Genomic DNA, 27,825 nt, shown 5'->3' on the forward strand with positions numbered 1-27,825 from the left:
AATAATTATTTGGAGTTGCAAAAGAGCATTTGTGTCTTAAATAATACAATGTTGTTGTTTTTAATCAGACGAGCGTTTCCGCACTTCACGTTTATTTTGAAACCCCCATCAGAAGTCGCAATAGGGCACTAAAACTTGACACTTCCTTGACAGGTCTGAATTGATGAACGCTGTAGACACAGGAAAACTAATTGCAAGATTATTGCTCCCATATCAGCCATAAACCCGCATGGACAAGAAGCGTTCGCCTCGCTCCGTGTCCTGCGGGCCGAGACCGATGTCATCGCCGTCGAGACGGATCCCTCAAACCCGAGCGTCAGATTGTCAACATTACCGGGGATGAATGGTGGCGCGTCTGCTGAACGTCAATACTAAAGCGTCAAAATGAGACTGCTATTTTCTCTGCTGAAGAACAACAATCCCAAAGTGGAGTATTACTCCAGGTTCTCACCGTCACCGCTTTCCATCAAGCAGTTTTTGGATTTCGGTAAGTGCAGGCATCAGCCGTCAGGTGGCTGTTTTGGCAGTGCTCATTTCCTGTGTTGTTTTTGACCCGATGCTGGTGTGTTTGCGTTGTCAAACTACTCATCGTCTTTCCCTTTTTGAGAAGCTGCACTAAATGTTGTTGTCAAAGTGTTGACCGTAGTGAAGGAGACTGCATGTCGTCAATGCATGTTCATGTTTCTTCTGTAAACATACAGAAATACAAGGAGACTTGAAGTCTTGAAACTCTACTCACTCACTTTGTCGTTCATGTAATACATTCAGAAACCGCACTCGTGGGGACCATTACACGATCTATATTACATAGTTCTTTTGAATGTTGTTTTAATTATTCTTTCTTTCAATGGCATACTGGCGCTATGCACCAAAGTTATTATAAAGTATATTATTAAGTTATTGTTATGACAACCCTTGCGGATTTTATTAGCGGTGCGGGTGTACCTATTACTGTATTCGGTAAGTACGTATTATATTTTTAAGTGGGATTTTTATTGTCGTATTGAACGTAAAAAAATGTCTATTTTAAGCAGTTCTGGTCATATTCATCACAGCTCTGCAAATATTTAAGTTTTAATGATTTGTGGCTGGTTCAGCCACAATATTATTAAAAATGAGTTATTAAAATGAGTTATGCTTGAAAGTCAAACAAACAGTTATTTCCCTCAACATGCAAGCAGTTCGCTAAGCTTTCCCTTAATCCACATGTGATTAAAAGCCTTGGTTTACATTATGTCAGTTCTTCTCACGACTGTATGGGAGGGAAGCCATGCAGCATTTTTGCAGCAATCTTCTCAGCGGGCAGAGTAAGGGCAACGATACACAAGCTACAAGCCTTGTTCTTATGATCAACAAGCCACATCCTCTCCGTCATGCTGCTGAATCAGAGGAAGCAGAGCGGGAGAGAGTTTTGTTCTGCGACATCATCTGGTTTCTCCAGGCAAATCACATATTTGTTGTTTCGGAGTTGCACATATTCCGCACTGACATTCTGTTTAGAGCGAGACACTTCGGTTTTCCGAAAACATAACCTTCCCATGACTCCCCCGACACGATTTGTTGTTTCCTTAAACACTCCAAACAGTGAATCCAAGTCTAATGGATCTTGGCTTCAGATCTAAAAAAGCTGCCGGTGGGACTTATTGTCTTGCTTTTGATTTAGTAAATAATTGATCGTGGGTTCAAGATAAACACACTCAATCACAAATCGGCCGTCATGACAAGAGTTGAAAAGAACATTGTTTTGTTTTTTTTTATCTGCACCTTCCTGATATGCTAATCTAGAATCTGAGTTTGACTTTGAGTCAACCTTAAAAAATATCTCCAAAATGTGATGTGCTCGGAAAAAGTGTTGCCATCTCTGTTTAAGAAAGTCCTTGTTGAGCAGTGGAATGAGTAAAAATAACCGAAGGAATGTTCAGGGGTGCTCGAGCGCGGCTAGTATTTGAGCACCTCTTAAAAAGGGTCAAACCTCTGACCACATGACCCTTACAACACATCTACAGTACATTTCTGGTTCTCCGATTATCATCATTTCACATCCTTTTTTGCCATCACGGGTATCGAATTCGGGCAGCAGGATTTCAGTATCAAGGCTGACTGACTCTTGAACATTGCCAAGATGTTGCCCTCATTGTGTTCCAGGGAGGGAGAACGCATGTGAGAAAACATCGTACATGTTCCTGCGCAAGGAGCTGCCCGTGCGTCTGGCCAACACCATGCGAGAGGTCAACCTGCTGCCCGATAAGCTGCTCAGCCAGCCGTCCATCCGCCTGGTCCAAAAATGGTGAAATGACATTTTTTTAGGGGGGGGGGGGTGTCACCATGAGTTTGTCATCGTTTAAAATAAATGGCATTTGCGATGGAGGTGGAATTTTATTTGAATCAAAACCGTCTATATGGCACTCACTCGATAAGGTGTCTGATAACAGTTGCCCTTTGCTTTTTGTCTTTTTTTTTTTTTTTTTTATTAGGTACATGCAAAGCTTTGTGGAGCTGCTGGACTATGAGAACCGAAAGCCTGAAGATCCTCACGCATTGAATGAGTGAGCGATACATCCACCCGTTGCGAAATGAATGCCGTGTTTTTCCCGCGGCTTTAGCGCTCTCTGGCACGCCATAGTTCCGCTGTCATTGATTCGTGGAAAAATGTGGACAAGAGTTGATCTCACCTTTTGCCAAGGAATTTGGAGAAAGGCGCTTTCTGAGAATCCTGCCACTTGTTTTCATTTTGGAGACCTCTTTGAAGGCCCCTTCCATATCCTCTCCGTGTTGACACCCCCCGCCCCTCCCTCAGCTTCCTGGAGTTGCTGATCGAGATCCGCAACCGCCACAACGACGTGGTTCCAACCGTGGCGCAGGGCGTCATCGAGTACAAGGAGAAGTTTGGCTTCGACCCCTTCGTCAGCAGCAACATCCAATATTTCCTGGACCGCTTCTACACCAACCGCATCTCCTTCCGCATGCTCATCAATCAGCACAGTGAGTCTCGACGGATGAGTCCGCGTGACGTCATCCGCTTTGCGCGTGGCTTCACTTGTGTACCCGTCCAGCGCTCCTGTTCGGAAACGACACCAACCCGGCTCATCCCAAACACATCGGCAGCATCGATCCCACCTGCTGCGTGGCCGAAGTTGTCAGCGGTGAGTTTGACTCACGCGGGGACGCGCGTCGTATTGTGGAAAGATTTGTTCCCACCCGACCCCGCTCGACGCTTTGTTGACATGATTCGGCACTGGCGGACTTCCTGCCGTGAGACGACTTCACTGAGTCGTGTCGTCTTTGCTTGGTTCCACCAGATGCGTATGACACGGCCAAAATGCTGTGTGAGAAGTACTACTTGGCTGCTCCTGAGCTCCACGTTGAAGAGTTCAACAGTAAGAGATTTCAAGGTTGTTTTCGGAGCCCCATCCTACTTCCCAAAAGAACTCGAAACATGATAGCAAATGGAGTGGTTCGTTTTTTTTGTTTTTTTTTGTCTTTGTGTGTGATCACCCGTCGTTCCTTTCCAGTGAAGAGCCCCAGAAAGTCGATCCAGGTCGTGTACGTGCCCTCTCATCTTTTCCACATGCTGTTTGAGCTCTTCAAGGTGAGTGACCTCACAATGGCCGCTGTAATGCGACGCTCATTGCGGAAGGGACGTCCCGTATTTGATTGAGTGGCGCTTTCCTCTCCAGAACTCCATGAGAGCCACGGTGGAGCTTTATGAGAACAGCACAGAAGGATTGCCAGCCGTGAAAGCAAAAGTCACTCTTGGTCAAGAGGATCTCTCCATCAAGGTGAATCGCCCCCCCCCCCCCCCATATTGTTCTTATCTCTGCGGTAAAATACCTTTTGCGCACCTCCCAGATCAGCGACAGGGGAGGAGGAGTCCCTCTGAGGAAGATCGACCGCCTTTTCAACTACATGTACTCCACAGCCCCGACGCCCAGCCTGGAGCCGGGCGCCGTCCCCCTTGTACGCTTTACAAAATCGTCCCGGCATTGACGTTTTTGTTCCGTGAAGTCGCGCGCCGCGTGGGCTAACGAAAGCACCCGCTCTCCTCCCCGCTTTCAGGCCGGCTTTGGCTACGGTTTACCCATTTCTCGGCTCTACGCTCGATACTTCCAAGGGGATCTGAAGCTGTACTCCATGGAGGGTGTGGGCACCGATGCCGTCATCTATTTGAAGGTAAACGAGAGATTTACGGCAAAGGTCAAAGTGGTCCGTCTTTGCGTTCTGCGCTCGCAAGTCACACGCCTGCGCGACGAGTGTGTTGACGCTGACTAAACACCCCGAACAAGCCACTTGCGTATAAGCGCCAAAGGCACATCAACTCTGTCAATGTCAGCCAGTGACAACACAAAAGTCAATACGATGAACTCATACAAACGTGGATCATGACACACCGACGTTGGAAATATGAGATTGGAGCCCCGCCCTACTGCCAGGAAGCTATGTTGAAGTGAGGCTAGGCGCTTCGTTTGAACGGGCACTGGCCCTCGTCTCATCGCAAAGTGGCGCTCGGCCCCGATTGGTCGGCATCTGCCATAAATCATTTGAGGTTGGGTGTCAGTTTGTTGCTGATTTTCACCAATCTTATACTTACCGGATTTTTTGTTCATATTTGGAAGTAGCAAAGGGGGAGCAATTAAAACAAACAAACAAACAACTGAATTGTGTTACTTGAACCCTTGTTTTCAAATTTCAAATCCAGCCACAGACGTGACTCTTATCTTTGAGTTAAGAGCCAGCACAAAGACAGGAGGAAGCAAAAGGAAAACGGCTATCTGGCCCCGCCCAAAGTAACACAAAACGATGTCCAACAGATAATCAAAATGAATGACTGGTTGTAAGGGGCGGGTGAGGTGGGGGGGTGTCACATGTTGCTCTGTGCACTACAACAGACTTCCTGGGGTGTTCCTCGGTCACTCCCAAGGGCAATCAGTCAGCAAAGTCAAAGAGAAACTACAAACACGACAATCCGGCAGGCCAAATCCTCCTGAAATGATGCTGCCGCTGCCAGTTCAACATTGACGTCAACAGGAAACGCTTTTGAAAGCTCGTTCTGCAAAAAATGGCCGAGTTTTCTTCGATACTCGTCTGTAATCCATTCTACAAAAAGAGGAAGCTAACGTACTTTCCCCATCTGCGCCAAGGCCCTGTCGAGCGAGTCCTTTGAGCGGCTGCCCGTCTTCAACAAGTCGGCGTGGCGACACTACACCACCAGCCCCGAAGCGGACGACTGGAGCAACCCCAGCAAGGAACCGCGCGATGCCAGCAAGTCCAAGTACAAGACCAACAGATAACTCGGCGCGCTCCTTTACAAATGACCAGATAAGCATTCCAAAAAGTCTCACTTGTGCAACTCCATTTTCTTCCGGGCAAGGTGACGCTTGTTCAAATGTGCTTTTGGTTTTTCGCCTCATGTCCCAACCTCAGCTTGGCACACGGCTTCCTGCACTTCGATGAGTCATTTGCGTCCAAAGGGCGTTTTCGCTTCTCCCCTCACACTCTCAGAGTTTTTCAGAGTTTCAGTGGTGTCGTTCTTTCTTTGAGAGATCACTTTGGACAAGTTTGAAAATGAGACCAAGTGCCAGCTAATTGGCTCTTATTAACCAAGAGCAAACACGCAGTCTGTAAATATTAGTTTTCCGCTTGGTTTCTTTTACCATCATTATTTTTACTTGGAGTGTGTGTGTGTGTGTAGGGACGGGGCGGGGGGTCATTTCTTTTAATCAGGCAGGACACAAAGGCTGAAGGCTTTGTGGCCTGCAAAAGAAAATCTGAATCAAACACAATCCAAAAGTGTGCACTTTATGAATATTACGCTGATTGATGTATGATTTCATTTGACTCAAGTTTAATCGATTGTTAAGAATTTCTAATGCAACGTTTTAGAGGATTCCGTCCTCGAGGACGATTGAAATTGGTTAAGCCTTTGAGGGACAGCGCTTACCACGTTATCAGGTTGGAGGGTGCATGAAGGACTGAAAAGAACAAATGCAGAGTTTGCGATCCGAAGGCCCGTTGAAGCCCGATATCCTATTGTTGCTTTTTGAATCCGTTCTTTGAGTGTTGAAGAACAAACCCGGCATGTAGACAACCGCGAATAATATATAATATATAATATATAATATATAATATAGATATAATTTGTTGATTATGTATCTCTCATTTTGCCTCTCCCGGCTTCAAACCGTGTCTCGATATGCCTGAACTGTGATGGTGGCCCCATGCCGACATGCAATCACGAACCCAAAAGCCAGCGAGAGAGCAAAAATCGGATTCGGCATAAGAATAAATCACCTTTTGTCAAACATGAGAATAAAAATATGGATGTTGTGTATGTGATTTGTGTTTTTTTTATGGACAAAAAAAACACATTGCTTTTTTTTATTTACATACCAAATATTTAAAAACGGAAAAACTACATTCCCAAAAGCGCGTATTGGATCGCAGAGGGTGCACATATATACACAGAGACGTTGCAGCAGGGTTAGGTCACGCAGGCAATTGATATTGATCCATATCAATGGCGCACCTTTTTGTATACGTGTCAAGTTGTGGCAGGCGAGGCGAAATGTAAAGTCAGCATCATTTTTGTGTTAAGGTGCAATTCCATATATTGCCATCAGTCCAAACCAGTTCAACATCAACAACATTTCCAGGCTTGTCGCGCTTTATGGCTTTTCTATTGTGTGATGCGTGAATGCAATCAAGCCAAGATGGATGATGAGATTGTGACCGCAGGATCACGTTTGCATCGGACGGTTACAAACTTCCAGTGTCTTTTGTGTTTTTTTTTTGTTTTTTTTGCACCCCTCATATCGGTTGCACCAACGCCGTATTGCTTTCAATCTTAGAAGAAGGGAAAGGCAGGATTGATGAAGAACAAGGCTTCACGAGAAAACAATGTACACTGACCGATTTGACGTCATTTTCCCCCCTTTTCTTTCTTTGTTTATGTTGGATTGCAATTTCGAATGGACTTTTCAAACACTTGAACAGTCTCGGCCTGCCTGTTTTTTTTTTTTTGCTGTCGTAAAGCGAAGACCTGACGGGCCCGTCACTCTTGCAAATCAAATAGATGACATTCATCCGAGCCCACAATTTTTCATCCCCTTGGGCTATTAATAATTTTGCACTTGGATACATTTCAGTGACATGTCAACATGTGCCGCACCGTTAACATTGGAGTGGTTTTCATCGACTAAAAACGCATTTTGCGTGTCTACCCTTTTTTTTTAAATGAAATTATTCATTTTTTTTGTTGTTGTTTTTTACATGAAGCCAAATTCATTTTGTTTCTAGTTACCCAATTCAAAGAATGTTTTTGTTCTTTGAACTTTTTTTGTTCTTTGAACTTTTTTTGTTCTTTGTTTTTGGTACACCCTGGATTCCCCCCCCCCCACCCCCCAAAACTACGAGAGACCCGGATCACTAGCCGTTGTCATCCAGTTTGTGACGGCTTCTTCAAAAGCCAGCTGAACAGACCTCTCGTGCACCGAAATCCCACATCTTGGGTACGCTTTTGCTATTTTCCTTGAGGTCAAGTGTTTTTTTTGGTGGCCGTCCAGTGTTTGTGTGGGACACGAGTGACAAATTCTCAGGCGGCGTTCCGTAAACGCGCACGTGGGAGCCGTCTACTTCTCGTCCTCGTCGCCTTCGCTCATGCTGCCCATAGACGCCGAAGCTCCTTTGGGGGAGGTTGGCGGCGAAGGCCGCGCGTTGTGCCAGCGGGCGGGCGGAGACGGCGGCGACGGCGAGCGCAGGGGAGACAGTTCACGCGGAGGGCTGTTGCACGGCGACTCTCTCGGGGACAGAGCGTAGGAAAGCATTCGTCCGCTGCGCTCCTGAAACACCTGCTTCTGCTCAAGTGCAGAGAGGGAGAGGAGGAGTCAAAGGTCACGCCATACAACGGTGCTTCTTACACTGTACGGAAAATTTCAACCTCACTGAGAAAAAAAAAAAAGCGGGTACAGGACGTAGATATTCCTTTGCATCCTACTCGTACGCGTGCTACATTTTGAGAATCACTGTCATAGAAATCCCCCCCTCCCACCCCCCAAATGTCCATTTGAGACGCTTACCCAAGTCCCATCAGGCCCGAATAGTTCCAGGAAGTTGCCGATAAACTCCCTGGATTTTTCTTCCCACTTTTGAATGAGGTCGTGACTCTTCTCCTCCACCCGGTAGACAAAATGTTTACTCTTCTCCTCAACGTTGCGAACCTTCTCTTTCATCCGGTCCACTTGGTTCTGCAGCCGGTACTTCTTTTCCTGTTGAAATCACAGCCCGGATGAATAAATCGGTGGATGAGATCCGGCAGGGCGCGCCGGAGAGACGATGGCTCCCGGTTGGCGTCGATTGGACATGATTTGGAACGGCGCATATTTGTCGATAGGAGGTCCCACAGCTGACAATGCAAGTCAAAGAATTTTTTTGCAGACCTGCGAGACAGGATTCCGCCGAGGCACCCATTTGGCCGAGGGCACGGAAAAGAGAAGATACGATGCTTACATTGATGTAGCTGACGTTGAGCTCCTTGGCCGTGTAGCCACGTTGAAGGTTGCGACGGGCGTAGACGTCGTAGTCCCGGACGATCCTGGTGATGATGTCCGACGTGGAGATCCCTTCGGTGCGTTGAGTGGGCACAAACATTCCTGGAGTGCGCACGCGACAAATACTTTCCAAGTCTCGGTTTGTTTGCTTTTCGCGTCATTCAAACACACCAACCTGCCTCCTTGATGTGTTTGTAGACATCCTCGCTCCCTGCCGAGGAGTATGGAATATCATCGTGAGCCACAAAATCGATCTAAGAAGCAATCAGATGACATTGTATCGCATGGAAGGACCAGCCCCGGCTCGGTCGCCCCCCCCCCCAACCCCCCACCTCTGGCTCGCACCTTGTGTTGCTCCAAAAACTCGGGCGTGAGCGTCCAGGGAGCGTCCCTGAGCACCTCGTCGACGTAGCGGCAATGCCTGAGCGCCTCGTAGCGTTCCGTCTCCGTCATGACGGTGAAGCCCTTGTACTTGTGGGTCAGCTCGTCGCTGCACACTGTGTCGCACAAAGAACACGCACGGCGCGGTTGAAGCGGACGCTTAGCGACGCTACAGGTGGCCTCTCGGGTCCTCTCCCACCTCCCACGATGAGGTAGGTGTTGGGGAAAAGGTTCTTGGCCTGCATCAGAGCCCGAGCGTGCCCCGAGTGGAACAGGTCAAAGATGCCGTCGGCGTAGACTCTCACCGGACGATCCGCTGAAAGAAAGTACACATTGAAAGTATCTTTCATTCAAAGGAAAATAGCCGAGTAAAGTGCGTCACTTGACTGTATACCGTTCAATTTCCTGTTCTCATACTTTTTACATTTGGTCGATTGAAATGCTTACAGATCTGAAGTCTGAGGAGACGTGTGATGGCAGGAGGTCGCCCAAAATGTGCTCACAAGTTGCAGGAACTCGACAAGAAACGTAGGTTGCGCCAAGATGTATTCATTCGCTATTTTAGATCGTGACATGATTTCTTACGAATAAAATGGACGAAAAAAATATCCTTAAAATCAATTTCACATCAACCCTGCCGCTTCTGGATATTTTGGGTGCAGTGCAGCCGAGAGCCGAGTCTCGTTTCTGCCGAGGATGACATCGCATCCCAGCGCCAAGGTCACCCCCTCGGCTTTTTGTCAAGCAGTGGGGCTCCTTACCCGGGGTGCCTCTGCGGGCCTGAGCGATGGTGAGCTTTTCATGAGGTGCGCGGCAATCGCAGCTGGTCTCTCTCGCAAAGATGGCAGGCTCAGTCAGCATCTGAGAAGAAGAAACCAATGAGAGCTGGCTCATGACAGTCATGCCTCGAACGGCTGCTCCCTACGACAGAGGGGTCAGATGCGGTATTTGAGACCGGAGTCCTAGCTGTAGAGACCTTATCAATGAAAAACTGAAGGAATCTGTTGCACATCTCGGGTGACGAATCCGAGCAATAAGTTTAGCATAAGTCTGAGCTATAAGACAAAAACATCGACGTACAATGACATTCTGACATACTTAATTGTAATACTCGTTAATGTAGTCCTTATATTTGTTGAAAAAAATTGTCGATCGCCGTCGCAAGACTGAGGAAAACATTGCAATTAGATCCCAGTCGTTTTCAAAGGCGTTCAGCCACGATCACAACAATTTCAATGCCTTTTGTTTGTTCAACAGGACTCGCAGGGTATGTGTTTACACCGCGGGAACGCCCACAAAACCCATAATTCCTCGAGCCAAGGGTGAGCGGGGGGCAGAGGGAGGGCGCTAACAAACATTGGGCACAGGACAGATGGTCAAGCTTAAGACTTGACGGGCCATGAGCACTGGGGCCTATCAGGATGAGCAACTGAATGCCCTGGCACAAGTCAACAATATCTGCCATCAGAAGGATTAAAGCCAAGGGGAGACATCCTGCGGGTGGGGGTGGGGGACGGGGGATGACACAAAAAGGAGGTCTGCAAGATGAAAACAGGCGACGAGGAGGTTGGTGAAGGATCTCGGGGCACTTTACCGTCTTTGGCTCATCATCCGCCCCACCCACTGTTCAACATCTCCCACGGGCACATGTGATACGGGCATCTGTTTCATAACCAGTCCAGCACCCTTTTGTCTGCCCCCCCCACCCCCAACTGTACATCATATGCAAACGCAGACGGAAACAAAGAAGGCCTACCGTCCGAGGATGGGGGCAAGTGTGTTCAAGCTCCTCCATTATTCCCTGAAAGTCATGAATGTGGCTCTGGTCTCTCCGTTAAGTGACTCAGCATCAGTGAGGTGATGCCTCTCTCCTCACCACTGTGTGTTTCTTTCTTCTTCGCCTGCTTCCACTCTCACATCCCTCCTCCCATCACCCAGTCTCGCTGTTGACCCCCCACCCCCACCCCACCTCACCCCACTCCACGCCATCACCGCATCTCATCCACTCTCATCTTAGGCTGCACAGAGGAGCTCTGTACGAAGAGCTCCCACTTTGCAAATCTGCACATGTACCACACACCTTACACCCAACAAGTCACAAAGATGGCCATTAGTTAGCTTTAATCTTTGTGGCGAGGGCCAACTCTCTGTGGGCGAAAATCTTAAATTTAAAAAAAATCTGCCTCTTAAGACTATGTTTCTTTTTGAGACATGTGAGTTGCTTGTTGTAAACAAAAGAGAGGATCTTGGATGTTTCGCTGATCATCGGCAGAGAGCGCTCGCCCAATCAGGGCGGCGAAAACAGAAAAGGAGGACGCCGTACTCTTTGGAAACATTCTCAGACATCAGCGTATTTATGTTGTCGTACTCTTTCTGAGTATCAAGCTGATTGACCTTATAAAAAGTCGACCTTTAGAATTACAGACCGGTACCAGTTGACAGGCACACGCAACTCATTGACAAGACTCTTGGCGTCAAACTGGGAGATAAATAAGAACAAACTGTCACCATGTAAATATGAATTGGCTATGGATTTTTTTTATAACTCTCACCCTGTCCCCAGTCACGAGGATGAACATTTAGAATCACTTTTGTGACAAGCTCAAAGTACCGTTACCTATACTGTATTTGTTTTATACATTTCTACATTTTTGAAATTATTATCTGCTTAAAATAGTATTGTATGAGTAAATATTTTAAGCTAAGTGGGCGCAAATAAATCGGCCTTAGAAAGTAACCTTTGCGTTTGCAAAACAGTGACAACCGTTTTTATTATTGTCTTGTTTCCCGATGGACCACTTGACCTTCCTCTGCAACGAGGACGTGTTGCATGCGAGGAAAATGGACGTACTCGGGTGCGCCGGTCTCCCATTATTGTCTACTGTAATTGATCCGTGGCCCCAATCTGGGACACGAATCTTTTGTACCCTCCTAATTCCGCCTCGTTACCATGGGAACGCGTTTAGTTGGGATACACACACACTAAACGTATGCAGGTCAATGACTCAAATCGTATGATTAAACATTTATTCATCATAAAATTACTCTATCATTCAGGTCATTTACGCAGTTTTTTTTCAATCGATCCCTGGTCAAATGACATAAGTTTTTGTTTTATATTGTTTTTATTCGTGGTGCCTTGGGTCAACGTTGAAGCGTCTCCCATCCGGAAAGACGTGTCGCGTCACCGGAAAAGGCTCATTGTTCTGGCGGAGACGTATCCTTGTCACTTTTGTACAACACTCCCACCATGTGGACAGTTGATACGACGGCGTGTCGTCCTCGTTGGCCTGACGTAACTTCCGCCACGTGACGTAACTTCCGCCACGTGACTTTTCCCGGGAAAAATAATTGGCGCGGACTTTTGTGTTTTTGTGTGCAGCTTCCTCTTATTCCTCGCGTAGAAGCTGTCAGCGAGCGCACAAAACCGGACGAAAGTCATGGCTCCCGTCTCTACCAAGGACAAAGACATAGACGCACCGGATGGAGGTGGGCTTATTTGAGTCCATGTTGTTTTTGAACTCGCGTTTGCCCGTCTGAAATGAGCTAACTAAGTAGCTAACGTAAATGCTATTGCCTCTGCGGATGCGAACTCAACGCTTCGGCATCAAGAGTTCAAATTATAATTATATAAATCCACAAAACACTGTCACACCAGAAGAATGGCATTTTACATGATGGTCATTTACATATGTCACTGGAGGAACAGTCATTATTTTGTGGGGTAAAAGAATGACATTTCGCCTGTTTTCAATTGTGACACGATCAATATGGAAACGTTAAACTCCATTTTGTACTGTGTATCTCCTTGCCAGACGATGTGGGTGACTCGTGTGGTCTTGCCAAGTCTCGCTCCAGACGGGAGAAAAGTGAGAAGCTTGGGAGGAAATCCGCTCTGGAGCAACTAAAAAAGGCCAAGCGAGGGGAGAAGATCAAATATGAGGTCAGTCCTCCATGATGTGCAAGTGCTGTACGATTTCAAAGTGATCTGGCTCGTAAAGCCTTAAACGCTAGCACGACTGTCGACGCATTGGATGTAAGCTTGTATTCAACTCATAGTTTGGGTATTAATGGATCTATTTTGCAGGTGGAGGAGTTTAGCAGTGTGTATGAGGAAGTGGATGAGGCACAGTACTCTAAGATCGTCCGGGACAGACAAGAGGATGACTGGATCGTTGATGATGGTGAGTTGTAAACATTGTCATAATTGCTCTGTGTTGGTTGTTTTCATTTCTCCTCCTCCCTCCTTCAGATGGAGTAGGCTACGTGGAGGATGGCAGAGAGATTTTTGATGATGATTTGGATGATGATGTGGTGGAACACAAACAAGGTATAAGCAGTTGCATCCTAAATACCACATTCAATCTTTTTTTTTCTGCAATTTATCGATTTCTTGGTATTATTTGCTTTGGCAGGAAATTCTGGCACCAAAGGAGCCACCGCAAAGAAACAAATAAATAAAGCAACAGTGGCAAAGCCCAACAGCATTAAGAGTCTCTTCATGAACAGTAATGTCAAGAAGCCAGCAGAGGTGCATATTAGTTTCCTGTGAATAAAACTGCTCTAAAAACACCAAACGGCACGCGCGCGCGCACACACACACACACACACACACTTCGATCTGGCGAGGCAATTCCAAATCTTGAATTATCTTCCGGTGAAGCCAAATCAGTAAAACCTAAGACCGTTTTATTGTACCAGTAATGTTTTTCTTTCACGCATCTTGCCTGTCCACTAATCCAAATTGTGACCTTTTGCAGAAAGATGTGGACTTGTCCAAGGATGATCTGTTGGGAGACATTTTACAAGACCTGCGCTCAGAGGTTGGCAGAGACGTCAACTTGCGTTGATGTCTGCAAATGCTCCTGACTTGCTTCCTTTTAAGTCGCTGGTTGCCTCTGCAAATATGGCTTGCTCTTGCCCACCCAGAAAAGCACCATCTTGGCCCCTGTGGTAACATTGAAGAAAAAGAAAAACCTTGGATCCCCCCTGAATCCATTCTCTGTCAAACCACAGATGTCCAGGGTAAACTTTTTCAACTTTTTTTTTTTCAGGCGGGGTGGGGGAGAGGCAGCTCGGCTGGAAATAAATAAATAAAAATGTTATATCTGTGACATCAGGAGCCAGCTAAGGCCAAAGTCATCCATCCACCACCACCACCTGACACCCAGAAGCCACCAGCCACTTTGTCTCCTCCCTCCAAAAGGGCCCCAGCAGCAGTGGAGAAAGAGACAGAAACAGTTGAGAAGGAAGAGCAAGGTGATGCAAGTTGGCCGCGTTGACTGATTTGCTCTTGTTCTGACTCTTGGACTAACTTTTGTTTTTTGTTTTGGCCCCAGTGGCTCGAGATCTGGCGTTCGACACTATGGACTTTGATGAGCCGATGGAAGTCGGACCTGAGGAGCCTCCAGAGCCTACGTCTGAATCTAAAACAGCCTTTGCGGCTCCTGCCAAAAAGGAGCCTCAGGATGCCACCCTCATGTGAGTCTTTACATCCTCTTCTCCTTTCTCCTTTTTTTTTTTGCACATGAATCATCCTGACAACTCGTATCCCGTTATTGCACTTTTTTTTGTTTGCTTTAGAGGCAAACCAACATATTACTGTGGTATAGAAATTAAATAGATCGATCATGCAATGGGGGTGGGGGGGACGCAACCAAGTCAGATCTTGTTTCCTCTAGTGATCTCACTGCATTTTGCATCGGATTGCTATGATACGTTGTGATGTGTGTGGTTCTGGATGCAGCAAGTCAGGAGGTTTCTGGGGGCTCGATGATGGAGAGAGTGCAGTCAGCGAGGCTCCTGCAGAGGTGCAGTTGGACTCACGCAAGCTGCCATTGGTGGAAGGTCCAGATGGCGAGCGGGTTTTCCGATTCTATTGGCTGGACGCTTTCGAAGACCCTTACATTCAACCTGGTATGGCAACATACACCCTCTGACAAATCGTTTGTATCTTCTTCAAGCGCAACCTCCCCCCTGTTTTTGTCACGCAGGCGTGGTGTACCTGTTTGGGAAGGTGTGGATAGAGTCGGCCCAGACTCATACAAGCTGCTGCGTCTCGATCAGGAACCTAGAACGCACCATGTATATCCTGCCACGTGAATATGTACGTTGCAAACTGCAGCCGCAAGAATGCGAACATCGTGATGTTGATATTTGTAGGATGCTCATGAAAACAAATTCAAACGTTTAATTCTTAAGCCCGAATGTTTTCTCTCCACAGAAAGTGAACCCCAAGACGGGGGAGGTGTCTAATACGCCCGTTGAAATGATGGACGTCTACCAGGAGTTCAGTGAACTTTCTGACAAGTTCAAGATCATGAAGTTCAAGTCCAAGGTACGCCTCCCTCGATCACCTTACAGCACAGACCGTATATATATATTTTTTTTGGTGTCTAATCTCACCCTGGTTTTGGCTTCAGAAAGTAGAGAAAAATTATGCCTTTGAAATTCCTGACGTGCCCACGCAAAGCGAGTACCTGGAAGTCCGCTATTCAGTGAGTAAATGCTCATGTGGCAGCCCCCCGCCCTTTTTCTTCAGATGAAAACATGAATCGTACTTGTTTTTTTGAAGGCCGAGTTCCCTGCTCTGCCGCCTGACCTTAAGGGGGCAACATTTTCGCACATTTTTGGAACCAACACCTCCAGCTTGGAACAGTTCCTCCTCAGTAGGAAGATAAAAGGGCCGTGCTGGCTGGACGTGAAGACACCACGTGAGAGGCCATTTTTTAAAAAACTAAAATAAAGTGGTTGCAGCACTGTCTATTTCAAATAATTCTCAATAAAATAGATCGACAGACAAATATTTTTGTTTTTCGCGCGATAGAGCTGCTCAATCAGGCTGTCAGCTGGTGCAAAGTCGAGGCTCTTGTCCCGAAGAGCGATCTGGTCACGGTGGTGAAAGACTTGGCACCGCCCCCCATCACGGTGATGTCTATCAGCCTCAAGACAGTCCAGAACCCCAAGACTCATCACAATGAGGTCAGAGCTGACTCGGTTGATTTCTTTTGGAGGACTTTTGGCTATTATACTTCTGACTGTCTTTTCTGTCATTGTGCAGATCGTGTCCCTGGCAGCACTTGTCCACCATCGCTTCCACATGGACAAACCTCCTCCTCAGCCGCCTTATCAAACTCATTTTTGTGGTGAGCTCCTGAGCCTTCTTTTGTTCATCACACACTAAGATGTGAACCAACCGGAGCTCATAAAATCCCCAATTTGGTCTTTCAGTGGTGACTAAACCCTCTGACTGCATCTTCCCTTACGATTTCATGGATGCACTGAGAAAGAAGGTGAGCTGGCCCTTTTTTTTTTACCTCCTTGAGAAAATCATGTGTAGTTTTATATTCGACAAAAATTGGGTTTTTATTGCGTCGAGAGCATGAAGATGCAGTTTTAATAGAAAATGATGGCGTCATGTCATAACGTACTGCTGATGACTTTGGAATAGAGGAGGAGGTGGACTCCGGACTGGTCGCCAGTCAAAAAGCGGACGCATAGAAAAACGAGCATGTCTCCATTCCTACAGCCGTGCACCACAATGAGATTTTGTACAAGAACGGTGGGAATTAAATCAAACTTCAGAAGGATAATAATGTTCCGTTTTGATGAATGGCTATGAATTGTTGTATGATGCCCTCCCTTGATGTTCTGGACCGACATACTGAAGATGCCTTGCTCTTGTAGAATGCTAAAGTGGAGATAGCCACGGCGGAAAGAACTCTACTTGGCTACTTCCTGGCCAAGATACAGAAAATTGATCCTGATGTACTTGTGGTGAGTCTCCCCCCCTCCCCCGCCCCCTCCCCACCATCCACGGTATGTTTACTTGCTCGGTTAAAGACTTTTCTGCTTCTTCCTTTAAGGGTCATGACATTTTTGGCTTTGACCTTGAAGTGCTTCTGCAGAGAATCAACTACTGCAAAGTTCCGCACTGGTCCAAGATAGGACGACTCAGGAGGGCTAACATGCCTAAACTAGGGGTGAGATTGAGAAAGCCGTCGGACGAGCGCCGCGCCGCGCCGTGCCTGCTCGTGTTATGACTAGCGGCCGTTTGCTTGCAGGGCCGAGGCGCCTTTGCGGAGAAGAGCGCCACCTGCGGCCGCCTCGTGTGCGACACGGAGATCTCTGCAAAGGAGTTGATTCGCTGCAAGAGTTACCATCTGACCGAGTTGGCCGCGCAGGTGCTGAAGACGGAGCGAGTCACCGTCCCAGAGGAGAGCATCCGGAATCTTTACAGGTGTCTCTCTCCTCTCATTAAGACCCTGTCCAGCACCGATTGGTCCACTTTGAACAGACCAGGCTCTGTTTCCCCCACATTGATTGGTCAGGACCTTTTATCCAAGTGTGAATACACAGAAACGAATCCCGGTGCAGATCAAACAACGGGAAATTATTTCTGTCGATAGATAACCACGCTGTGGACGTCAACTTCTTGATAGCTCGCGTGACACATCCTTATTTATTTATGCGTCTGTCTGAACGCCAGTGATTCTCCTCGTCTGCTCTACCTGCTGGAGCTGACGTGGACCGACGCCAAGCTGATCCTCCAAATGATGTGCGAGCTCAACGTGCTGCCGCTCGCCCTGCAGATCACCAACATTGCCGGCAACATCATGGTAACGCGAGATTCGCCGCCTGCGCGCTCACACCGCAAAGTTGTCTTTCAATGGTCATCTTCCCTCCCGCAGTCTCGTACTCTGATGGGCGGTCGGGCCGAAAGAAACGAGTACCTGTTGCTTCACGCCTTCCACGACAAGAACTACATCGTGCCGGACAAACCGTCCTTTAAGAAAATTCAGATGGACACGGTAAGACCTCCAACACGCCAGCAGCTGTCGCTTTCTTGCTGTCAATTTGTTTGCATGACTCTGGAAAATATGGCCGCTTTTTTTTCTCCACATGTTCCAGCATGAAGGAGATGATGATGTCGATACTGGCAAAGGGAAGCGTAAGAAGAAGGCTGCCTATGCAGGAGGGCTGGTGTTGGATCCTAAAGTTGGTGGGTTTGGTTTGCATCATTCGATCCTCCTTTATCTTATCCTTAATATTTATCCATTTATTGAGTTAATTAAAAAAAAATCCCTGCTTTGGTGTGCAGGTTTCTATGACAAGTTTGTGCTGCTGCTCGACTTCAACAGCCTGTATCCTTCCATCATACAAGAGTTTAACATCTGCTTCACCACCGTGCAACGGGAGGCCTCCAGCAAGCAAAAGAGGAATCGGGTGCGGGCGGGTGTCTCTATGTGTGTGCGCGGTGTGGGACACCCACGGGTGCTCATGTGTCACTGTGGGGTTTTATCTTTACATTCGCTCTTCCGTTGTTGAGGCGCTTTGGTGTTAAAACGTCGCGTTGTTTCTCTGGCAACAGGAGGATGAGCCCGAAGAGATCCCAGAGATTCCAGATAGTGACCTGGAAATGGGAATCTTGCCCAAGGAGATCAGGAAGCTGGTGGAACGGCGCAAGAATGTTAAACAGCTGATGAAACAACAGGACGTCAACTCGGACCTTTACCTGCAGGTACACACGGACGCAAACTTGACCACAATCCTCACAGCGGACCAAATGCTTGTCAAAGTTAAATCCCGTCAATTTGCGTTTTCTCAGTATGACATCCGTCAGAAGGCGTTGAAGCTAACGGCTAACAGCATGTACGGCTGCTTGGGATTTAGCTACAGTCGCTTTTATGCCAAACCGCTGGCTGCCCTGGTCACCCACAAGGGCAGGGAGGTGAGTGCAGCGCACACACACAGGAACACATTCGAATCAATTTGATGGCAGTTAACACTATTTTACTGGACGCATAACGCTGCCATTTTGTCCTGTATAAACTTAATCACGGGTTGACACTGCCAGCTGAAATGTGCTACCATTCACTGGCTGGCACTTGGTACCTCACGGAATGCGTACATGAGCTATATTAAAAAATAGATTTCAATCGTAACTGAACATTGTCTTGATAAAAGTAAGATATTTGATACAGATCCTGCATTCCATGAGATTTGCAGGTGTACCCAATACAGTAATCCGTCTGCGTTACAAATAATATCATCCACAAGGTGGCGTTTCTGCATCATATGTGTTTGTCTACCACCCCTGCCTGCCTTCCCACTAATTCCCCAAAGAAATATTTGTCTTCCCTCATGTAATGTAAGGTATTGTATTTCAACCATGGAACTGCACAGAAAAATATCTCGGTTAAATCTGATGTAATGACTTCCTTCGACACTTAGTAATGGAGAAACATGGACGTGCACACGCCCAGTAAAGAGGTGCGAAGAGATCTGCCTAGGATGACATAAACAGCTAAACGCGATATCATAATTGAACTCTGCACACACACACACACACACACACGCCACATCCAATAGAGAACATCCTCATGGAGGCGTCAGGCGCTGCCTTGAGTGAGTCATTCATTAAATTCTCGTTATGCACACATTGTGTTCCTAATGGAGGGCGGGGCCATAAATCCGTGTGTTCTTGTTGCTTTGTCAGCCCAATTGTTCCTGCAGTCACACAGTAACGTTTGTGTGTGATTGCCTTAATGCAGGTGGGATTCTTCTTGGTTGCGAGTTCATGGGCTGCGCACAACAACTTTGATAACTTTTTCGTCTTTTGCTGTCACATGAACCACAAAGCGTTGCCGTGGTCTCCTTTTTAAATTAAGATTGTCTGCTATCTGTGATGACTTCTGTACATCATTTTTATCTATCTATTTATTTTACATGAATGTTATTGCAGTGGCAAGGCCAAATAAATGATATTAAAAAAAAAAAATCAACCGGGGTGTCAAACATACGGCCCGCGGGGCGGAACTGGCCCGCAAGGAGGTTCAATCAGGCCCACAGGATAATTTAAAAGTGAAAAAAATGCATAAAAGACACGGAATGAATATTTTTAATAAGGTGCCATTCATGGAGTATCCGCTAGATCTGTTTATTAAATTTAAACATGTTCCTAATGTTCTCATGCTTCTTTAGACCAAAACAAAGGAAAGACGTTATTTTGTTTATTTATAGCAGAGTATGGTATAATTTTAATGGTCCGGCCCACTTTAGCGAGGCCATATGTGGCCCACAATGTGAAATGAGTTTGACACCCCTGGTTTAGAGTCATGAACATTTTAACACTGCTCATCCCCAAGTCTGACGTTGAAACTGATCCAAATAAACAACTTTTTAACCCGCGTTCAAGTTATACAGCTAGATGAAGCTTAAGTGACTAGAACTCAGGCTGGACGTCTGTTTGACCAAATGAAAGTCATTTTCATTGCGTTTTCTCGGGGCCCTGAAATCACATAGCTGTCAGCCAAGCACTTCTCAGTTTCCGACTGCAGCCAGACAGAAAGGCCAGCTGGCATTTATAAGCGGCATCCCGATGTATTTGTGGCTAATGCCGTTTGCACCCCCGCCCCCGTTTTAATCATCGCATTTGCACTCTCCTTTGGTATTGTGATTTAGGAGCCGTTTTTATTTTTGTATTTGTAACACAGATGCGCCTCCTGTGCGCAAATCCAACCCGCCCTCCTCTTCCCCCGTCGTACTTTTTGGCGGGGAGCATGCTCCGTGTATTCATTGATTGGCTCTTGTCTTTCTCACTCGTTTTAATATGAGCCCTGATGTGGCAGGTCGAGTCAGGTCAAAGGTTGCAGGTTTCAAAGACAAGGAGGGAGCGGGTCAAAAAAGAGATGACTGCTTTATGGCTGCCCCTATCAATTGTGCCAAGGCAAATTTTTGGTTACATCTATTTGTCGTACATATGTCTAAATGTTTTGGTATGTTCACGTCTCTGTCTGTGTGTGTGTGGTATATTTTGCGGGTTTGTGTGCTACTGCCCGAACTCTGCCCTTTGTCGGTGGACCATTTGTTGTGGGCCAACTCTGTCCTGGTATGTGTGGGTATTAAGGAGTGAGCGGAGGTTGGGGGGCAGTGGTATTAAGAGGAAGGTGAAGGTTTAGGATTACACGGCCGTCGATCTGCCACAGATTGATGTCCCGCTCAACCCCTCGCCGTTATTTTGGGTCCTTTTGTATGTTTGCCAGAGAAGTGTCGGTCCCAAAGGAAGAGTGACATGAAACATGCACAACAAGCAGTTATAATTGTCTGCTAAATGCATTTGTCACACTCGAAAGGCATTTATTGTCCAATGAGTACTGTCCGGCTGATCCATGATCTCATGCTTGAAATGACGTAGAAGTCGATATATGTATATATATATATATACTCCGTGTGTGGGGGTGTCAAATTGGAAAAAATAAATAAAGATAAGATCCAGATATCAGCGGTATGGAAGATTCCAGGATCTATCAGCTTGCTGGTGTTCATTTTCTGTCGTGATGGTCATGTTGTTACTTGCTGCAAATTGAGTGTCTGTAAGCAGTTAGGGGCACAAAAAAACTGAGCACTTGACTGTCTTTTTTTATGCTGTTCATCTTCTTTTTTTTTTTTTTTGGTAGCTTTCGGGCTACAGATTATAAAAAGTAACAGTATGTCATCCTAATCAAGTGATGTAAACAACGCAGTGAGCTGGAAGCCCGCTGATTGTTTTGGAATGCATATTGGTTTGACCTTTGACATTTTGCCAGCAAATCTGACAACCGTTAGCAGGTGCGTGCGTGCGTGTGTGTTTTTGTTCGGTGCAGGATGACTCCCTAAAAGCCATGTAATTGAGTCTCTGTCCTTGTGTTTAAAAACAGACTGACAGGAGCTCGTAGTTGACATTATTGGATGGCATGCACGGTGAGAGATAGATGCGAGCTTGGGTAACAGGGGCCAGGGTGCCGAGAGGTTAGAGTGTCGCCAAGGTTAAACCCAACCCTGTGTGAATGTGTGTGCTTGTAATCAAGTCAAGGTAAATATTACTGCCCCCACCGTCCTTTCAGTTTTGGGATCATTCCTCCTGTCTTGCGATTCACAAATCATTTCCCCGAATTAGATACAGGAATCCCACAACCATCCGATCGTGTGTGTGTGACTAAACAGTGTTGGCCTTGTGCCTATAGCTGCTACTGTCTCGGAATCAAAGGGGTCATTTTGACATTTCATCGTATTAGAGATGGCCGTTACAGTCGTGTGTCTGTGAATGTTTGTTTGTTTGGTGTGGAAACGAGGGCTACATGTTTCCATGGTCGTCTTGTGCTCCCCCGCCCCCACCCCTCCACCCGCACCTCCTAAAGAGGTGGCTTTACTGCGGACTTAACAAATAGTCACATGGGAGCAGTGCGGCTATTTTGGCTCCATTAGCTCGCGGTGGTGGCAGACGGTCGACCGAGACGAGATTTTCACATCCGAACTGTCACTTCAGTAGCGTTTGCTAATGAGGCCATGTGAGACGAGACTAATGGCTGGGATGGTGGCTCACCGTGTATTCATCTCATGTCTGGTGTCTCTGAAGGTGCTATTAATGAGAGAATAATACGGAAGTTGTTTTAATTGGCTCAGCAAACCATTTCCTTGGTCAGATATTAGCCAAATTAATAGTCGGTTGTCAATTTTTTAAAATGTATACTGGTATTGTAAATAGTGACCGAAACATACTAAACTATCAAGTTTCTGCAGGATTTTGCTTGATTTTCAGCAAAAAGGGTGTCGTTTTGTTTGGAAGCAGCACCTTCTCGTCCTTTCACGTTCAGTGACACTTTTATTGTGTAGAAAACTGATATTGTTTTGTGTTTTTTGTTATTGTAAAGTGTCCTTGGGTGTCTTGAAAGGCGCTTATAAATAAAATGTATTATTATTATTGACGCTAGCTGTCCGCGATGGATTCATAACAATGTGAATGACATGTCTTTGAATATTACAGTTCATGAGATATTTGTTTGTTTGAGCAACTTTATCTCCTCGCATAGAATGTTGAGTGTGTGTGTGTGTGTGTGTGTTTTTTCTTTCCAACCACACAAAAGTCAAGGAAATCATGACGTTCATAACCTCCAGCTCTCGAGCTACTCTTTGATGACAAAACCCGTTGATTCGTTTTCATCGGAGGACACTTAACTGCCACAAGTAAATTAGCCGTTAGGACGTGAAACATTGCTTATTTGCTTGACGTCACACAATTGACTTGGCCCGTGTCAGCGGCTGCGCGGCAACGCTGGAATGTGTCCTTTCCGTCTGTTAGCGCGCCGTATTTTCTAATTGAGTGGGCTGCGGGCGCATTGTTGTCATTGGAGAGTTATTTACAATGAATGCCTGCATTTGTGATCTCTGCCAGCGGTATTAAATCAGACACGGCCTTGTGACAGATTGACCCGCCCGGCGGCAGACGTGACAACGCAGCTGCGGCATCTTTTCAGACAGGTGTGTGTTTTGGGAGCAAAGCCTCTGGTGCTTTTGTGCGCGTAAATGCTCATGTTAGCGGGAAAATAATAAAACTTTGTAATCGATCTCATCTCCCCCCCTCCACTCTCTATCCCGAGTCTTTTTCTTGGAGTGTGTTAAAGCACATAAGTGCACATGCATGTTGCGCGTGCACTTATACCCTCCACCCTCGAGCGGCACTGACGGCACCGTGTTCATCCACAGGTGCTATTTTCCCAAAATGCTTTTCGTTGGGGTGCTTTTCAAAACAATTGGCGCCGCTGTTCATGTCAGTCCAAATGCAGCTTAACATGCTAGCTTCTCATGGGCAGATCCTGCGTGGTATGCAAATGGTCACGTAACAGGAAATTGGCATGAACCCGCTCCGTCTTTTTTTGTGGGTCCATTCCCAACTCAACAAGGTCGACACTTGAAATAAGTAACTGTGTGGCAAAAGGTTAGCAAGAGCCATTTGAAGCGCGTGACATTTGATGACCTCCAATAATGAGGGCTATCCAATAACCGAACAATGGCATCTATTGGCTAACTTTCTCTGTTAACACCAACCGATATTCTTTGTGATTGTGGAGTAAATTTAACAAAATTGAAACCATTGTCAGTGATAATAGCACATATTAGCATGCTTTTAACTCATTCAGTATCGGCCAATTCTGGACCAAGTCTGAAAAGACGTTTAAAAACATATTTGGGAGTGAATGAGTTAATTGGCTTTGTAGCACAATGTCACAACGCTCCCATTTCATGTGTATTTCAAACCTCAGTGAAATTGAGCATAATAACATTTAAAAAGACGTAAAGGTTCATACAGCTCCGGTAAGGGGTTTCATTAGCTTATTTGGATTCATGATTCATAATGTGTGCGTGTGTGTGAAGATAAGTGCTCACACCACCAGTTGCACAAATTCCAGTGCCATGGTCAAACGACTTGTCTTACACTTGGCCCATTCCTTTGAGCGGCCCGCCCCGTTGGAAGTGACAGCATATGGAAAATGTGTCTAAATGAGTCCGCACATTATTTACATCAACACATTCTCACTTTGCTTTGCCTCGCGTTGTTGTCACCCCGACTTGGCGGCATCTGTCCACTTAGCGCTTGTGTGTAGCCTTTTCTTCTGTCTGCCCGTTGCTTGTTAGACTTGGAACATGACAACGTTTTTCCCTCTGGTCACAGATGAAATGTGGACATAGAAATAGGCTTTCTCCGTGAGTCGTGTCAGGACTCGCCACTTGCGTTAAGAGTCGACATGATGTCGGTGTGAGTGTTCGGAAACTCGAATTCCAACATTCTTCAATGGAGTTTCCTCCGAGCTCAAGTTATTGGCGTGAGTCTTACATGTTTCCGAGTTTGAAATGAATGGTAGACTAGCATGAGACGGTTTGAGCCTTTCGCTTTCAGTCACGGCCTCGGAATGGTTCTCGCCCCTTTCCCCCCCATTTTCAGCATGTCATTGCATTGTTGAGTTGGCGAAAAAGCCTCCACCGCAGATGTGTGTCGAGACCTTGACCTTGTTGCGCAGCCCCTAATGGAGGAGGCTGTTCGGTGAATGACTCAAACGCTCGCCTCTGTACAGTGGCATGTGATACTCCATAAAACATGCTTAAGTCCCACTCTGGTTTCAGGGAGTGGATGTACCCCACCCAGCCCCTTTTCTTACTCCGAAATAGCCCGCGTCCTTGTCCCCGTACACGGCTCACTGTCGGCGGTTCGCACGCGTCTGCCGCCACGGTTGATTGAGGTGCAGATTGCCAGTGACGGATCACCCTGAGTTCGGTCCGGCCTTCTGACCCCCCACCCCTCCTCCTCTCAGGTTCAAGACCCGGAGCCCACACCTGTTAGGATCACTTTGCTCCTTTGGATGTCTCGCACACACACACGTGTGCACCAATCCATGTGCGCTCGCACCATGGACAGCCATTGCTTGCAGTCTTTGTCCTTCAGTCACTCCTCGGGTGATTAAGGCCATTATGAGTCATTAAGAAGGTGTGTGTGTGTGTGTGTGTGAGGGTTGAAAAGATGGCTGTCACAGTACGAGCTCATAATTGCCCTCTTAGCCAATTATCACCCGTTTAAAAGGAAATCACCTGCCCTGGTTTTGTGTCCAGACACACACACACACACACACACACACACATGCACGCTCACACACGCACGCTCGCTCACACACACAGATAGGAAATTATATTGATTCATCATATTGCGCGTTGTTTTAAATGTGCGCCATCAGCAATTTTGTTCTAATCCTTGTTTTTGTCCGCATTTGCCGTCCTTCAGATTCTGATGCACACCAAAGACCTGGTCCAAAAGGTAAGTGTACCCCATCCATTCATTTCTTGGCACTTAAGCATTTGAACAATTGAACAAAAATGGGATTTTTACTGTAACTCACCTCATAATAAAGTCAAAGACAAAAATTTCAGTCCTAGCCTAGTGTGTATTTTTTTTTCTTGACTTAATCTTTTGCTTAGATGAACCTGGAGGTCATCTATGGAGATACCGACTCCATTATGATAAACACCAACAGCCGGTCTATGGAGGAAGTCTTCAAGCTGGGCAACAAGGTGGCTGTAGACCCCCCCCCCCCCCGCCCCCCAAAAAAACCACACTTGGTCAACACGGTCGGTCGGTTCCTTTACTAATACTCGAATTGCATCGTTGCCTTTTGTTCGCTTTTCAGGTGAAAGCAGAAGTCAACAAGCTGTACAAACTGCTGGAGATCGACATTGATGGCATATTCAAATCACTTCTGCTGCTGAAGAAGAAGAAATACGCAGCCCTGGTGGTGGAGCAGCACGGCGATGGGCGCTACGGCGTCAAGCAGGAGCTCAAAGGCCTGGACATAGTTCGGCGAGATTGGTGTGACCTGGCAAAGGAATGTGGCAAGTACGTTGCCGTCAAATAAAACGAGAGCGGGATCGGGGACGCTCGTAACAGAGGGGCTTTCCTCTCCGGTTGCAGCTATGTGATTGGTCAGATCCTGTCGGACCAGAGTCGCGACATCATTGTGGAGAACATACAGAAACACCTGGCGGAAGTAGGAGAGAAAGTCGCCGGCGGGGCGATACCTTTCCAACAATATGAAATCAACAAGGTAGCCGACACTTTTGTAGACCGAGCCAAGTTGCGTTTGTCGTGGCCTTCCACTTCCGCCTCGCTGCATCCCTCCAGGCACTGACCAAAGATCCCCAGGACTACCCAGATAAGAAGAGTCTGCCCCACGTCCACGTGGCTCTGTGGATCAACTCCCAGGGTGGACGCAGGGTCAAAGCTGGTGACACGGTCTCTTATATCATCTGCAAGGTGTGTTTGCTCATCTCGTTAGTTGATCCGACTCTTCGATAGACTAAATCAATTGTGGAGTTTGCCATCAATGCACCGATCAGTTGGGACTTTCAAGCTTGAATGTAAACGATCCCCGGATGAGCGTCGGGAGCTAATTTGAAGTGCAGTCTTTTCTGCTCACCCCACCCGACACTTTTTACCTGCAGGATGGCTCCACGTTGGCAGCCAGTCAAAGAGCGTACGCTTTAGAGCAACTCCAGAAGCAAGACGGTCTCAGTCTGGACACGCAGTACTATCTGGCCCAGCAGATCCACCCGGTGGTGTCCCGCATCTGCGAACCTATTGAGGGCATCGACGGCGTGCTCATAGCCACGTGGCTGGGTAGAAACACACGTTGATGATGTCGAGACCATTCGTGCGAGGCGCAATTTCAAGCATTGGTTTCCCGCTTCAGGTCTTGACCCTGGTCAGTTCCGGTCTCATCAGCTGCACCAAAGAGAGGAGGAGGTGGGCGGCGCTCTCGGAGGACCAATCCAGCTGACGGACGAGGAGCACTACAAAGACTGCGAGAGGTTCACTTTCACCTGCCCTCAGTGTGGGAAGGAGAACATTTATGAAAGCGCGTTTGAAGGAGCCGTGAGTTGTTTTCCTTCACTCTTTTGCAGCGTTTGCCCTCGTCATCCAAAAGAATACTTTCTTTGACTCACAAGCACCTTATCCACATTATGAGGCTTTAACGTGTTTTGATGAGTTGTCATGCGAGTGTTTGTTTTGGTTAAATCGCAAAATGCCTGCGATTATGCTGTCGGCTGCTCGCTATCCACCTTCATCTGATTGGACGGGATACAAGCGTTTCAAAAAGTCAAACGGATGCCGCTTAGTTTCCAAGTACGTTTGCAGCGGCGCCTTCGTTTGACATGGTTTATTCGCGTGCGGCGTAGAGTGACTCGGCGCCCTCTTGAGCCGTCTTGTATTTTTGGTAACCTAATTAATCGACATGAGTGGGATATTGAAACGACGCCCAACTGTGAGGATCCCTTCAAAAAGTTCCAATTGGTGAATTGGGAAGCCATATATGTCACGGTCATACTCCAGTCAAGCCAATGACAACCACAATCGGGATATCCGCCAAGGCAGAGAGAGATGAGTGACGTGTTCTTTTCAAGAGTGGCGTCGCTCTCTTGTCCTCCGATGAGAGTTCAAAGTGGCTAAAAGCAGCGTCGTCGTAATACTTGGAGCAAACAACTTTGATTGAGCAACACCGAAAGGATGCGGAGGATGCGTTCCATCAATAAATGTCAA

The 27,825-nt window shown here is 46.8% G+C and overlaps 3 protein-coding genes across 5 annotated transcripts in view; 2 read left to right on the forward strand and 1 right to left on the reverse strand.

Moving 5' to 3' along the window:
* The first annotated feature begins 139 nt into the window (after positions 1-139).
* On the forward strand, positions 140-6,333 carry pdk3a (pyruvate dehydrogenase kinase, isozyme 3a). 2 transcript variants are annotated; one of them, XM_052054442.1, is made up of 11 exons: positions 140-487; positions 2,146-2,287; positions 2,475-2,546; positions 2,798-2,982; positions 3,054-3,143; positions 3,300-3,392; positions 3,513-3,589; positions 3,678-3,779; positions 3,850-3,957; positions 4,057-4,170; positions 5,139-6,333. In XM_052054442.1, exons 1-11 carry the CDS (start codon positions 385-387, stop codon positions 5,286-5,288), a joined length of 1,236 nt encoding a protein of 411 aa, XP_051910402.1. In that variant the 5' UTR covers positions 140-384; the 3' UTR covers positions 5,289-6,333. The 2 variants fall into 2 exon arrangements, with proteins under 2 accessions (XP_051910402.1, XP_051910404.1); XM_052054444.1 differs by having other exon boundaries at positions 142-487; positions 3,300-3,377.
* Positions 6,334-7,396: 1,063 nt separating this feature from the next.
* pcyt1ba (phosphate cytidylyltransferase 1B, choline a) lies at positions 7,397-10,880 on the reverse strand. Of its 2 annotated transcripts, none has more exons than XM_052054448.1 (8): positions 10,681-10,880; positions 9,686-9,785; positions 9,124-9,240; positions 8,889-9,040; positions 8,719-8,797; positions 8,503-8,645; positions 8,073-8,261; positions 7,397-7,853 (listed from the first exon to the last, which is right to left on the reverse strand). In XM_052054448.1, the coding sequence occupies exons 1-8, from the start codon at positions 10,717-10,719 to the stop codon at positions 7,626-7,628; spliced, it is 1,047 nt and encodes a 348-aa protein (XP_051910408.1). In that variant the 5' UTR covers positions 10,720-10,880; the 3' UTR covers positions 7,397-7,625. The 2 variants fall into 2 exon arrangements, with proteins under 2 accessions (XP_051910408.1, XP_051910409.1); XM_052054449.1 differs by having other exon boundaries at positions 7,397-7,850; positions 10,681-10,878.
* A 1,187-nt stretch (positions 10,881-12,067) lies between these two features.
* Positions 12,068-27,825, forward strand: part of pola1 (polymerase (DNA directed), alpha 1) — a 32,840-nt gene continuing 17,082 nt past the window's right edge. The window contains exons 1-33 of the mRNA XM_052054430.1: positions 12,068-12,413; positions 12,740-12,867; positions 13,012-13,108; positions 13,177-13,254; positions 13,340-13,455; positions 13,685-13,747; positions 13,854-13,949; positions 14,045-14,183; positions 14,264-14,405; positions 14,671-14,840; positions 14,918-15,030; positions 15,148-15,261; positions 15,347-15,421; positions 15,499-15,637; positions 15,751-15,905; positions 15,985-16,069; positions 16,155-16,216; positions 16,611-16,700; positions 16,790-16,906; positions 16,988-17,163; positions 17,413-17,542; positions 17,615-17,734; positions 17,835-17,925; positions 18,025-18,149; positions 18,295-18,444; positions 18,532-18,654; positions 25,516-25,548; positions 25,710-25,802; positions 25,919-26,124; positions 26,200-26,332; positions 26,410-26,541; positions 26,730-26,904; positions 26,978-27,159. Of these exons, the coding sequence (XP_051910390.1) occupies positions 12,365-12,413; positions 12,740-12,867; positions 13,012-13,108; positions 13,177-13,254; positions 13,340-13,455; positions 13,685-13,747; positions 13,854-13,949; positions 14,045-14,183; positions 14,264-14,405; positions 14,671-14,840; positions 14,918-15,030; positions 15,148-15,261; positions 15,347-15,421; positions 15,499-15,637; positions 15,751-15,905; positions 15,985-16,069; positions 16,155-16,216; positions 16,611-16,700; positions 16,790-16,906; positions 16,988-17,163; positions 17,413-17,542; positions 17,615-17,734; positions 17,835-17,925; positions 18,025-18,149; positions 18,295-18,444; positions 18,532-18,654; positions 25,516-25,548; positions 25,710-25,802; positions 25,919-26,124; positions 26,200-26,332; positions 26,410-26,541; positions 26,730-26,904; positions 26,978-27,159 (3,897 nt within the window). The 5' untranslated portion in view covers positions 12,068-12,364. The remainder of the gene's footprint in view (positions 12,414-12,739; positions 12,868-13,011; positions 13,109-13,176; positions 13,255-13,339; positions 13,456-13,684; positions 13,748-13,853; positions 13,950-14,044; positions 14,184-14,263; positions 14,406-14,670; positions 14,841-14,917; positions 15,031-15,147; positions 15,262-15,346; positions 15,422-15,498; positions 15,638-15,750; positions 15,906-15,984; positions 16,070-16,154; positions 16,217-16,610; positions 16,701-16,789; positions 16,907-16,987; positions 17,164-17,412; positions 17,543-17,614; positions 17,735-17,834; positions 17,926-18,024; positions 18,150-18,294; positions 18,445-18,531; positions 18,655-25,515; positions 25,549-25,709; positions 25,803-25,918; positions 26,125-26,199; positions 26,333-26,409; positions 26,542-26,729; positions 26,905-26,977; positions 27,160-27,825) is intronic.

This window comes from Hippocampus zosterae, chromosome 20 (genome assembly GCF_025434085.1).
Source record: "Hippocampus zosterae strain Florida chromosome 20, ASM2543408v3, whole genome shotgun sequence".
Taxonomy (NCBI): Eukaryota; Metazoa; Chordata; class Actinopteri; order Syngnathiformes; family Syngnathidae; genus Hippocampus; species Hippocampus zosterae.

Coding starts and splice junctions, on each gene's coding strand:
- pdk3a (XM_052054442.1), top strand. CDS start 385: ATGAGACTGCTATTTTCTCTGCTGAAGAACAACAATCCCAAAGTGGAG. Junction 488..2,145: donor CAAGCAGTTTTTGGATTTCG/GTAAGTGCAGGC, acceptor ATTGTGTTCCAG/GGAGGGAGAACGCATGTGAG. Junction 2,983..3,053: donor CATGCTCATCAATCAGCACA/GTGAGTCTCGAC, acceptor GTACCCGTCCAG/CGCTCCTGTTCGGAAACGAC.
- pcyt1ba (XM_052054448.1), bottom strand. CDS start 10,719: ATGGAGGAGCTTGAACACACTTGCCCCCATCCTCGGACG. Junction 9,241..9,685: donor GGCCCGCAGAGGCACCCCGG/GTAAGGAGCCCC, acceptor ACTTTCTTTCAG/CGGATCGTCCGGTGAGAGTC. Junction 7,854..8,072: donor TCGGGCCTGATGGGACTTGG/GTAAGCGTCTCA, acceptor TCTGCACTTGAG/CAGAAGCAGGTGTTTCAGGA.